At 58.7% G+C, this 13,343-nt stretch overlaps 1 protein-coding gene across 3 annotated transcripts in view; it reads right to left on the reverse strand.

Annotated features, from left to right (window-relative positions):
- Positions 1–4,741: 4,741 nt before the first annotated feature.
- Positions 4,742–13,343, reverse strand: part of PRDM11 (PR/SET domain 11) — an 81,362-nt gene continuing 72,760 nt past the window's right edge. For all 3 annotated transcript variants that reach the window (XM_070064444.2, XM_051852605.3, XM_008270164.5), the window contains one exon: positions 4,742–12,885. In XM_070064444.2, the coding sequence (XP_069920545.1) occupies positions 10,721–12,885 (2,165 nt within the window). In that variant the 3' untranslated portion in view covers positions 4,742–10,720. The remainder of the gene's footprint in view (positions 12,886–13,343) is intronic.

Here is a 13,343-nt window from a genome sequence, read left to right on the forward strand (position 1 = left end):
GTATTTCACATGTGTGTTGAAATCTCCCTGAAATTCTCATGCCTTTCCTTACCATAAAACTTTGAGCCTCATCCAGCCAGACATACGTAGTGCTAGTTCATTTCTTTTTAAATGCTGTATAATATTCCACAGTACGGATATACTACATGGTGTTCTGTTGACTGACACTTTGTTGCCTTATTTTTTTTTACCTTTGTGGTCACAGAAAGTGTTGCTGTGGACATTCCTGTGCACGGATCAAAATGGAAGTATGTGGAATGCTAGATGGCAGAGTGGCGTGTGCATGGGGGACACGCACACACTCATGTACCGTGGCCTTGCCTGAGGGCTGAGTTCAAGGGGACACAGGGGTTCATGGAGACCTTTGGGGGCCTTAACTTCCCTCCTGAGAGGAAAAAATGAGGCAGAAATAGCGATTCTCTTTCTTTACCAGTGTGAAAGAAACTCTCCCATGCATGCAAAGTTCCAAACGGCAGCTCCAGACAAAGCAGGCAGGGACGAGGGGACTCCTGGGGTCCTGTCTCCCTGTGTCTTCTTGGTCACCGCTGCAGCCTCAGCCCCTGGAGGAAGAGGCCCCGGCACCAAGCGAGAGGACAAGGGTGAAGTTTAAAGTCACTGTTACAGGTTGCGAAGCAGGATAAACGATCCACGCACAGAGCTCTGTGCTGTCTTCACTCCCACGTCTGTGCGAGTCACTCTTTACCCTATGTACACACGCCCAGATTTTAATGGCAACCAGGCTCTTCATTTTCTTAAGATGAGTGGCTTTTATCTTATGAGCCTGATCCCGTAGATGGTACGGTCACAGGTGACTAGGGATGTGCCCCCCACCCCCACCTCCGGGTAAGGGTCTGGCTTTATGTGGAAGAGGAACGGGAAGACCACTCACCGCCGGGCACGGGGCTCGCCAGTGAAGCGCCTTCCACAGCAGACCCAGTGCGAGCATGTCCACTGCCACTGCCCGCGTCAGGGCCCGCAAGCCTGCCCCCGCCCTCCCCCCAGCCGGGCCTCAGTTTCCACGCCTGTGAAATGAATTTGGCTCTTTCAGGCCCCGTGGCTTGACCCTTTGGTGATTCTCTGATGGAGAGCAGCAGCCACGCAGTTCGGACCCACAGCTCTGGCCTCGCATCTTGTGCACAAAGCAAACTGCAGCCACGCCCATGTGGTGCTGCCTTGCCTGCCCCAGGTCTGTGATGCCCCAGTGTGTCCCCCAGAGCCCCTCCTGCTGGCCACCCCCTGCCGGGGACAACACGCAAGCGTACCTGGGGCTGAGCCTGGGGCTTCTCACGCCCTGTCTGCTCACAGCCAGGTGGGAGAAGCACCAACACCTTGAGGCTCTGAACGCTGGCATCTGTTCCGTCTCCCTCCTGGGGCAGATGCCTGGCAAGGAGGAAGCCACGGGATGTGGCTGGGGCGGATTCAGAGAGCTGAGCATTTTCTTAATAGAAGTCCCGGAAAGCCACCCCCACACTCTCCTTAATGCCCACAGATGAGCCAAAAGCTTTTCTAAGCCACAGATGGCCGCACCTACCTGGGAGAAGGCAGGGAGGAAGCCAGTCTTGGCGCTGGAAGCCACACGTTGCCATGGAAACCGGTCTAACGGGAGCCACCTTGGGGGCGGGGCCCTGTGGCAGCTGGTCCCCAGCCACAGGAGGGCACACATTCCCGTCCCAGCTTCCCTAAGCTCCTTCTTGCTATTTCAGTTCAGCCAGTAGACAAACCGGGGATGGCAGAAATCCTGTTTCAGAAACCTGGGACCCACGCAAGGACAAACCCACCCACAGCCAGCAGAAACACAGCCTCTGCAGGGCCACGGCGTGGGGGATGAGCTGTTGGAAGCAGAGGCTGCCCGAGGGTCTTTCTGAGAAGGGACGGGGATCCCCACGCAGGAGGAGGTGTCGGGGACTCTGCAGTCAAAGCCACAGGCAACTCCCCACTCAGTGTAGCCCCAAGAGTCCTGGGTGAAAGAAGATGACAGCAGGAAACCCCAGTACTTCCTAGGGCTCATCTCATCCTGAACCAAGAGGCCACCACCATGGCGATAAACAATCAGCACCCAGGAATCCCTGAGCTGGGCTGGCGCCTGGGCTCTGGGTACAGCCGGTGACCGAGGGTCTTTATTGGGTGGTTGCAGTAGCTTCAGAATGCAACCTGGGCTCCAAGAATCGGTGAGTAGGAAAGTTCTCTCACACTGGAGAATCGCAAGACACCAGGGCGTTGTCCAAGGGGCAAGAGCAGGTTGGAGTGGAGGGAGAATCAAGTAGGCACCACACGGACAACCTTGAGCTGTCTAGGGAAGGGGCTGGCTCAAGGGCAGATGCAACCAGCGGTCAGGGGTTAAAGTCACAGTGATCAAATGGGAAAACAGACGGAGAGAGGTGATGTGTTAGAATCCGAGCCTTTAGCTTTGGCCCCTACCACGCTGCTGGAACCACACGGCCATCAGGAGTTGCTTGCGTTCAGTACTCCCTGGTTCAAGGGCTCAGTGGCCCAGGCAGGGCAGCACAATCTGGAGCGGACAAACAGGAAGCAACCACACGCACACATGCACACCACAGCTTCCCCAGGAGTGAAGGTCGCTGCCCCGGGTGGCTGTTTGGACAAGGTAGTCAGGAGAGACCGCATGGAGGCACTGGCATTTTTGCTGAGAGCTGGAAGAAGAGACAAACTCAGCATGCAGTCATCCGGGGGTATCCGGGCCCAAGCCGAGGGACTCAGGGGGTGCAAGACCCCCAAGCAGAAAAAGAGTATGCCAGACCAGGCGGTGGGCAGTGGCTGGGCTTGATGGAGGAACCTGGGCTGAATGGGAAAGTACCAGAGAGTGTCAGACAGAAAGAGGGCACCAACATCAGATCTGCACGGTGAAAAGATCATCCTTGGAAAGGTCGCATAGCAACCATCCAGGTCTCAGGATGCCAGCCCGTCTCCGTCTCTGGAGGACTCTCTCTGGGGTGAATTCAACTTGCCCTTGAACCTTGGAGGGGTGCGCAGGAGAAGATAAATATATATATATATATATATATATATATATATATATATAGAGAGAGAGAGAGAGAGAGAGAGAGAGAGAGAGAGAGAGAGGAGGGCGTAGGACAGACCTACCCCACACCATCATCCCAGCCCCACTTTGGGAAACAACCTCACAGCCAAGGGCAGCCTTGCTCCCTGGGGACGAGACCACTAACCTGTTACAGATACAGCTGCAAATGTGGGGCCAATCTGGGTGGCTCTGCAGGGGGCAGGGGGCTGCCCGGTCCCCCTAGCTGGCTGGCTGGTCAGCCATGGACCTCTGGGTCCCTTTGCTCCTTGGTTCCCTGCTTACCCTCTGGGAAGAAGAGAACTAGAACATTCCACAGGGGCGTTCACCACAAGAAGCCTCTAAGTGGTCAGTTGGGGCTGGGAGGAGACGGCCAGCACTGGAAAGAAGAGGTCACCACCCAAAGGTGCGGGGTCCTAGGGCAGCGAGGCGGCATCTCCAGGAGAAAACCAGGAGGCCCCACCCAGACCTTTATCCAATTCATGCCCACCTTTTTTTTTTTTTTTTGACAGGCAGAGTGGACAGTGAGAGAGAGAGACAGAGAGAAAGGTCTTCCTTTGCTGTTGGTTCACCCTCCAATGGCCACCGCAGCCAGCGCACTGCGGCCGGCGCACCACGCTGATCCGATGGCAGGAGCCAGGTGCTTCTCCTGGTCTCCCATGGGGTGCAGGGCCCAAGCACTTGGGCCATCCTCCACTGCACTCCCTGGCCACAGCAGAGAGCTGGCCTGGAAGAGGGACAACCAGGACAGAATCCAGTGCCCCGACCGGGACTAGAACCCGGTGTGCCGGCGCCGCAAGGCGGAGGATTAGCCTAGTGAGCCGCGGCGCCGGCCGGCCCACCTTCTTTCTCAAGCATCACTCCTCACGCACCTCCATCCCACTGGCAAACCCTTGAGCGAAGTCCCCTCTCCAGGGACTGGGCTGGAGTGAGAGGCACACAAAGCAGGTGTGGGGGGGGGGGCGCATTCGGTCCACAGCTCACCTGCAGCCACTCTGCGTGCTTCCGCCAAGAGGTTCTCTCGGGTTACACACACGAGGCAGTAAATGGATTTCACCTGTTCTCTGTCACACTTCCTGTGGCCTGAAAGGTGGGCAGGGCCGGGAGATGACCGGCCGGAAGTGGGTCCCCCAAGCCTTTATGCACCCATGCATTGAAATTTGGCCCCCACTGTGAAGAGCTGAGAGGGTGGACGCTGAATTCCAGCATGGTGTCCAGAGCTGGGGCCTTTGCAGGGTGTGTGTGTGTGTGTGTGTGTGTGGCCAGCAGGTCAGCCCATGCAGGTCCAGCCCCCATGATGGGATCCTCAGTTTTATGAGGACAGAGAGAAACCAGAAGACACACACACATACACACACACACACACGCGCGCGCGCTCCCGGTCTCTGGCCACCTGCTGCCCTGCGCCTCCCAGCACTCTGCCACCACAGGCAGGCCTGCATCTCACCTCCGAGCGCCTGGGTCCCCCTCCTGGCCCTGGCTCCCGATTCAGCCTCTGCTACTGCAGACCCTGGGAAGCAGCCCGGATGTTGCAAGCGGTCAGCTTCCTGCTGCCTGCTTGGGAGACCGGGATTGCGTAGCTGGCTCCCGGTGGGGGGAGGGAGTCAGTGGCGGTGAGCATTGCGGGGAGTGAATCGGCAGGGTCCATTCCACTTCCTCCAGAGGGCAGGCGTGGGAGAGAGGCAGAGAGGCAGGCGTGGCGAGTACATTTAGATGCTTTTATTAACAATCTTCTTACATTACAAGGCTAATATGACAAAGGAAAGTCTGTGTACAGAATATGATAAACCAACATAGCTCTATTCGTATCCAGTGTTCTAGGATTCGTCACACAGGTACTATAAAGCGGAGTCTGCGAAATAATGACATCGAGGGAGTTTACTGTTTCAGAAAGAAAGTATCAACACGCGTATACGGATGTGATAATAGACTCCTAGCTATCCCCCCCCACCCCCACTTCATTTTGCCTGTGTGGTCCAAATGCAAACGTTCAGTAGCGTGGGGGTGGAGAGGAGGAGAGAGGCGGGGGCTGAGAGGGACCCAGCAGCCTGAAGGGACCACCCAGGGGTGCCGCAGGGCAGCCTGGTCTTTGTCCTGTGAGCCCTTGGCGCGCCCCTGGCACACTCTCTCTGAGGTACAGTGCATTGTGGGATTGCTACCTGGGGGTGCCCAGCCCCTTGCCGGAGGTCCGAGCCGCTGCAGTGGGGGCCCCGAGACCCGGGTGGGCAGCCGGCTGTGGCTCGGAGGGGCGTGGGCACTGGCACAGCAGATCCGGCCCCGGCCTGCAGGTGCAGGGTGGGTCTGCTGGAGACTGAGGTACTTGGTAGGATGGTGAGGAAGGGCAGGACAGGGGGGCCGAGGTGGCTCAAGGGTGGGGGGCAGTCCCACCACGGGACCCCTCGGAGCCCTCTCTCCCGCCAACAGGGCGAAGACATGAGACAGAGTGGACTGGAAGTGAACGGGCTTTGGACTCGCGTCAGGGCTGGGCTCGGGCTGGGGACAGCCCTCCACCCCACCCCCTAGCGCGGCCTTGGCCTCGGTCACAGAATCGGAACAGTGTCGGGGAGCTCCCCGCGCCTGTGAGGGCGGGGCGGGGGGCCGAGACCCCGCGCGCCAGGAGGGGACGGCGTGGTCCTGAGTACGGCCCAGGTGCGGGGGCCGCCGCTGAGTTTGGGAGTGTGCGGAGCGGCGGGGGTGGGGGGTCTCTCCCACTTTTCCCCGTTGGCTGATGCCCCCACACTTTGGCCAGAAAGCCGCGGGGAAGTTGGGGGGTGCGGGCGCCGTAGGGCCAGACTCTCACGCTGCCCACCTCTCTTTCCCCCTGTGCCCCAGCCAACAGGACGGCTGCACCTCTGGGCATGGCCTCTAGGGGGCCTCAGGGGTCGGGCCCCCTTTCCTAGCGCCCCCCAAGCTGCTACGTGCTGGGGCGGCTCCTGGAGGGATCCTTCCGCCAGGGCTTAGAGGCCGAGCAGCTGGCGACCACCTAAGCGTGCGCTTGGCGGGGCGTGGGAGAGGAGGGGGCATTTCGGCTGGAGCGGGGATTGGGAGGGGCGGGGGTATCTCCTTCCAGCCTCAGGCCAAGCCTGCGGAAAGGAGAGAAAGTGCACGGAGGGCCGGGGGGGTCTAGCTCCTCTCCCCTCCAGCACAGGGTGGGGAGCCCCGCTTCCACGTTTTTCCCGCCCCCTTCTTCCTGCAGGCAACCGATGTTCCCTTGGCCAGCTCTATAGACTCTCTTTATATCTATTTAAAACATAGAAACGTATAAATATATAGGATATTATTTATAGATATATAGACGTGATTTGCTCTTACTCTGTGTGTAGACGTACTGTATATGTCCATATATACAACATAAATGCTGTAGCATCTGCATCACACACTGCACCTACCCCTGCCTCCATGCACTGTCTCCTAGGGAGACTGGATTGCATAGGTATTTCCAGGGCGATACCACTTGAAGGGACGGGGGAGGGGGGGAGGGCCGTACCATTTTTCCTCCCACAAGGGCACTTTTCCTCCCTCTGGCTAACCTGCAAAGCTCACCTCAAAGGCTCCTTAAAGAATCACAGCTACATCAACCTGATGACCAGCAGTGCGCGAGGGGAGGCACAGCTCCCCGTAGGTGAGGCACCTGCCCAGTCTCCTGCACACCAGCCCCGGAGCCTGGCCTCGGGAATGGGCATTCCCAACCCAGATGCCCCCGAATGCTCCTCCTATCCCGTAGAAGGAAGTCCAGCCTGCCCACTCCGGCCAGCTGGCCTAGCCTGGCCCAGTTAGGCCTGCCCCTTGAAGGGGCAGAGGTGTCCCATGAGCCTTCTGCCCAGGCTGCACGTAGGGACTAAGTCAACCCAGACCATCGACCAAAAGCAGATCTAGGTACAGAATTCCTTTTCCCAAAGCGGACAGAAAGAAGGAAGGCAGGAGGTCACCAGCAGGCAGAAGTGACCCTTCAACCACTTGGGCCACCTGCTGGGTCCCAGCCCACTCCAGGGGCAGCAAACACGATGCCATACCTACAGCACCAGCTAGGGGGCGCCTGGAGCCCCTCCCAGCCTCCCCACTGCCGGGTTCAACCTTCTAGTTCCTTTCCCGTTTTCTCCATCGTAACATCCCCCTGCCACCTTCAACAACCACAAGGTCCTTTCTCCAAACCAAAGGTTGGCCTAAGCACCTGATGTGTGACCCGGGGGAGGGAGGGACTGGGCAAAGCAACTCAGAGACACAGAGAAGGGCTGAGGTCAGCAGCCGCCAAGTGCCAGCTGCGACCACCCAAGCGTGGTCTCTCTGGAGGCCAAGCCTGCTCTCATTCCCTAAGTGAGGGTGGGGGATGAGGGTGCGCCTGGGTGCTCATCTCCCACCAAGCAGGCAGAACTCGGGATCCCAGATGTGACGAGAGGCACACATGAGGCTGGCTGTCCTCCTGTGTCACGGACACTCGGTGGCCACGAATTGCTTTACCCCGACCATGAAGGAAGGGCGTGTGGTTTGAACCCTAAGGGCCTCAGGCTCCCAGGCTCTGCAGCCAGTCTGCCTGGCACGGCCGGCCACCAACCTGGACCTTAGAGGCGATCTCACTTCCCAGCCGCTCCAAGAGCCAAAGGAAGTCAGCGATGAGGGCAAGTCCCAGCCCAGAGTCCCTCCCGAGATTTAGGGAGCTGAGTTCACGGGCTCCACCCCATCTGCAGCGGCCACGCTGGGAACGCGCAGCACAGCGTGTCCACAGGTTTTTATGCCCATCAAAGGCGATCAGCCCTTGCCAAGCAGTGGTTCCCTGGGCTGGATCCCAAGGATCCCATCAACCCAACCCATCTTCCAGGAGGCAGAAAGATGAGGAAACCATAGGTGAGAAGCCCCTGAGCCTCTGGGGAGCCCTCGGGCGGAGAAAGGAGCCTGTACCACCTGCAGTGGTGGGTTACCCCTGCGGCTTCCTGGTGACGCCCGTCTCAAGGCGAGGTAGCCTACAGGATGCCAGCGACAGCACAGCCCTGGTGAAACCAGCAGAAGCCATGAGCTCCCAGTCCTGGAGGCAAGACCGTCTGGAGCTCAGGTTTCTCCGAGGGGATGGCTCAGCAGGTGCCCCCTGCCAACTCGGGCTGCTGCCCGCAGCCCCCAGCTCTCCGGGGGAAATGCAGTTGGCCCACAGGACTCTCCCCTGCTAGCCAAAGATCTGAGCTCCTTCTGGCTGTGACCTTGACAGGGAACAATACAGCCCTGATTAGCTGCTCACTCGGACACGATTCTCTCCTCCTGGCTTTTACAGGAGTGGCCTGAGGACACCCCCTTGGGATAGGGGTCCTCATGTAGTGGGTGAGGAGGAGAAGGTGTTAAGGCAACTGTTGGCGAGAAGAAAGGATCCCAACCTACTGTCTCTGCCCCACCTTGCCAGCCATCGCTGCCCTTGACCTATCTCAGTCTTGGTGATGTTGCACGAAACTCCTCTGAGCCAGGGAGGGAAGAGGAAGTCCCAGGCAGGAGCGGGGCGAGATGGGACCTTGTGCTTTGGAACAGCATCCTCACCTGACCCCAGGGAGGCGCTGGCCCAGGTGGGAGGAGCAGGTGCAGGGAGACGCCAGCTACAGTGGGAGCAGGGAACGAGGCTGGGAACATCACAGCATCACAAAGGCGACTGTGGATCTTTCCTTGCCAGCTCATGCCAACTCTCCTGGCTCAGAGGAGGGTGCGGACGCAAGTGGGAGACCGGGGTGGGGACAGAGAGGGTGGTTGTCGCCAGGCAGGGGTGCACTGATCTGTTGAGGAAGGCAGCATATGAAGCCTGGCAGTGGGACAGTTGAAGGAACCCAGTATTTTGTTTTTTTCATGTTTTTTTTTTAAACATGCTACATCACTGTTGAAAATAAACAAAAATGTTTCAAAAATAATATATAATATATATAATATATTTATATAATGAAAAGCTACTGGCTAGCAGCAATGATTCTAAAGTTATCTTAGCACCAAGACCATGGGGGTGAGGGGGACGGGATCTGTGGGGGTTCAGTGTTGATGACGTTTCCGATGGTGGCACGGGGCCCCGGACACGAGACACATCAAGAAGGAAGGAAGCCACCACAGTTCTGGGATGTCTGGGCCAAGCAGGTGGAGGGCACCGGGGCCTCGCCACCCTCTGCCAGGGACCCCGGGGGACAGAAACCGAGAGCTTCCTCCGTGGCACGGACACGCCCTGCATCTGCGTCCGAGGATCTCTGCATATCAGATACGCATGAATCAGATGTAGAGACGCGAACTGTTTGCCAACTGCTCACGCACAGGTTTGCAAAGCTCCCTTGCGAGGTATACCGGTAGTTCAATGGATGAGAGTACTGAGTGGACTCCTCTAGCTTAAACCACTGCTTGCCCCAGGGAGTGGGCAAGCGGCTGTTTCTAAAGCTTATATCACGGGTGTGTGTGTGTGTGCGTGTGTGTGTGTGTGCGTGTGTGTGTAGGCTCAGAGTCCTGACCTACTTTTTTTTTTTTCCTTTTCCTTAGGACATTTCTACCCTGTTCCAGAACAAACACAGTTCCCAGGCATAGACACGCCCTGCTTTCCCGCACCTTCCCACCAGGCTCTGGCACCAGACGGGGGCTCCGTCTGTTGCCCACCTGCGTGGGCGTCTCCTGTCACTGAACTATTTTTGCAGGCATCTCTGGGTCACTGAAGGAAAAAAGAAAATCCCGCCTCCCCCTTTCCCCAACACATTGTATGGACTGTAGAGACAGAGAATAAGCAGTTGATGTAAAGTGAATGGATACTTGTCCTTGGACTTGTGTTTAGCCAAGAATCGATGCCCTTTTGGGGACTGGACTTCTTGGCTCTTGGTATCCACCACCCCCTCACCCCCCACCCCTGGGTCTGAATGGAATTCACTTGTTTTACCTGCACCATGAAAAACCAGGAATGCACAGAGCTTGCCCCCCCTTCCCCCTGCCACCCCGGATGGAAGGAGGTTTCGCCTTCCGTGTAACAGGTCACACCTCCTCTACGCAGGGGGCTGGAAGGCAGAAGGGACAACCCAGGGCGGGGACAGGTGACAGAGGGAGGAAGAGAGTGGGAGCCACTGTGTGACCCCCCACTTTGTTTAAAGGACATTGTAGGAAGCTTCACTGGGAACTGAATTAAAAAAAAAAAAAAAGCAAAAAAAAAAATTGAAGTTGAGGTGGGGGGGGGGGGACATCAGCATCCCACCCAGACCCCTCCGTCCCACCCCCACCCTGTGGCAATCAAAGAACCAACAGAAGTTCGGTGAGGAACGCAGAGACATCCCTCCCTCTCGTCAAACGGAACGGAAAAAGAGACGGGCGAGACCATCCTGACCCCAAGGACACGACTGGAAGGCGGAAGGTACGACCCAGAGGCAACCACAGCGCCCCCGTGTGGCTGGGCGGGAACACGGGTGGCCCCAGCGCATGCTCCTGGAAGGGAAAAATGAGTTACCACGTATGTTGCAGCTGCCAAATGTTGTAGACATTTAGAGTCCATGTGTGTCCGCCACTGTTGCTTTCTGAAAGCTCCCGGGAGCTTCCGGTGCACGTGTCACCTTGGTTCTTAAAAAAATTTTTCAGTGTGGGTTTATAGATATTTATATATAATATAATATAATATATATTTATATAATATATCAAAGCTTAGGAGTATAGATTAAAAAAATATTCACCAGCTTAATGAGCTCTGCGGCGCCGGCCCCCTTACATGTCCGGGTAGAAGTCGGCCGCGTGGTCCAGGGTCTGCAGCACCGGCTTCTGTTCCAGGGCCGACATGCGGCTGAGGACCTCGGCCGACAGCGCGTAGCTGTTGCCGGACTTCTCCTCGAACCAGCTGTCCAGGGCCCGCTTGGCGTCGAAGCTGGCGATGGGCGGCCCGTTCACGGCGATGGTCAGCAGGTCGCTGAGCTGCTCCAGGGTGAGGCGGGAGCGGTGGTTCTTGCGCACGCGCTGGAGGGCGGTGCGGCCCTTCTCGCAGCAAGCCGTGGACGTGGGCAGGACCTTCAGGACCTGGATGATCTTGTTCAAGAGCGGAAACCTCTGCTTGTACTTGCAGATGTGGTTGATGAGGTCTTTGAAGCCGTTCTTGGCGTAGTAGTCGGCCTTGAGCTCCCGCCACTCCACGAGCAGGGTGCCCCGGGGGTCCAGCCCTTCCCTGCAGAGGTCTCGCGAGAAGGCTGGAATGGCCTCCAGGTGATCGAAGATCTGCACCATGTCTTCCTTGCCGTAGCTCACCAGCTCCTCGCTGCTGCGCGGCCAGGTGGCCAGGTCGAACACCTGGCACGCCTTGACGAAGACACGGCTGCGGGAGTCGAACCTCTGGGCCAGGATGACCTGGGTCTTCTGGCAGATCTTCTCCCTGATGGACTGGAACTTGGCCTCGGCCACCCTGAGGTTCTTGACGGCGATGCCGTTGAAACTCTCGCGGAAGTTCTCCTCGAACTCCTGCAGGTACTCGCCGGGGGAGTCGGCCAGCCGGCTGATCTCCTGGATGGCCTCCTCCATCCTGTCGTCCACCTGCGACACCAGCAGGTACTCGCCCTGGAAGACGTAGGCCAGGCGCGAGAGCACGGCGATCACGTCCAGCAGGAAGTAGATGAGCTTGATGGACTGGTAGTCCATGAGGAACTGCAGCAGGGCCAGGGCGATGGCCGAGGCGTCCGCCCGCTGCGTCTGGCTGCTGATGTCTTTCAGGTGCGCCACCACCTCCAGGTAGTCCTTGATGAGCGCGTTGAGGACGTTCTGCTCGCCGATGATCCACCGCACGGCCCGGATGTCGCCCAGGAACTCGGTCTCCTCGCACAGCGTGGCGGCCGTGGCGCGCAGCTCGCCCAGGAGGCGGGGCGAGTAGCGGTAGAAGCTCAGCAGCTGCTTCAGGTTGCTCTCCAGCTCCTCGAGGCAGGGCAGCTCCTTCCCGCTGATGGCGTCCAGGATCTCCAGGTGCGGCCGGTGCACCATGAAGGGCAGGCAGAGCAGCCAGGGCAGCGTCTTGCGGATGGTCATGAACATGCTGGCGCGCAGGCTGGCCGTGATGTTGGCCCCGTCCACGCCCAGGCCCACGGTCGGCTTCTCGTCGTGCAGCCGGATGCCCAGGCCGGCCAAGGCCCGGTCAAGGGCCTGGAGGTAGCTCTCCGTGCCGGAGAAGGCCAGCTCCTGCAGGGACAGGAACTCCGTGGCCGGGGGCCCGTCGCTGCTGGTGTACTGCACGTACACGGCCACCGTGTCGGCCAGCAGGTCGTCACTCTGCCCGTCCAGGATGAGGCTGAGGCACGGCGACTGGCGGATGCGCTCCACCAGGTCCTCCCGCAGCGCGCGGGCGATGTGGTGGATGAGGATCTGGCAGTCTCCCTCGTTCATGTACTGGTCCACCACTTTGAGCTCGCACTTGCGCAGTAGCTCGGCCAGCGGCCGGAAGTCCAGGTAGGGCCGGCCCTCGAGCGCCAGGTGGTAGGCGGTGTTGAAGAGCAGGGTCATGTTGCGGCACATCTCCTCCGTCTTCTCGGGGTGCATGCGCAGCTTGTAGAGCTGCAGGCACTTCTTGTGCAGGTTGCTCTGGCTGTGCAGTTTGATGGTGTGGATCTTGAACTGCTTGGAACCGATGATGAAGGCCGAGGTGCGCGAGGACTGCACGGTGTACTGGCGGCACACGTGGCACCACATCTCGTTCAGGGTCGGCGAGTACCGCAGGAACCAGAACTTCTTCAGCCACTCCTGCTTGAAGCGCCGGATCCTGCGCCCCGTGGCCGACGACAGCTTGGAGGGCTCGTCGGCCGCAGCCGCCATGTCGTTGGAGACGGACTCGTCTGCCGAATCGACCTCCTGGTCGTCGTCTTCCAGGACGGCGGGGCCACAGATGGCGCCCTCTGAGGCTGGAACACAAATGGGAGAGACACGTTTACACCCAGCGGGTGGAACGCCGATGCCTTTTCCATAAACGACCGGGAAATGCTGCCCGGAAGACAGGCGCACGCCCACCGGAACCCAAAGTCGGGCTGAAACCTACAACAGATCGACTCCCAGCCCGGAAGTTAGGGGTAAGCCCCCCTGTTCTCCGCGTGGGAGTCTGAATACCCGCTGGGTAATCTTCTGTCACCAGCACCACCACGCCCCATGTGTTGTCCTTCCCCCCTCCACTCGTGGGGATGGTCCACGGCCACGGGCAGCACCAGCTAGGCGAGCAGGGAGGAAAAGCACCCGCAGGTTTGCCGGTTGTACCGCCAGGGCTCGGCACTTGCCTGCCTACCGCTAATGGGAATGTGGCCCCCAGCGATTTCAGGAGCAGGCCACAGGTGACCTTGGAGGCTGGCTTTGAGTGGCTGAGACACCT

This window comes from Oryctolagus cuniculus, chromosome 1, assembly GCF_051225735.1.
Source record: "Oryctolagus cuniculus isolate XC-2025 breed Fujian yellow rabbit chromosome 1, ASM5122573v1, whole genome shotgun sequence".
NCBI classification, from domain to species: Eukaryota; Metazoa; Chordata; class Mammalia; order Lagomorpha; family Leporidae; genus Oryctolagus; species Oryctolagus cuniculus.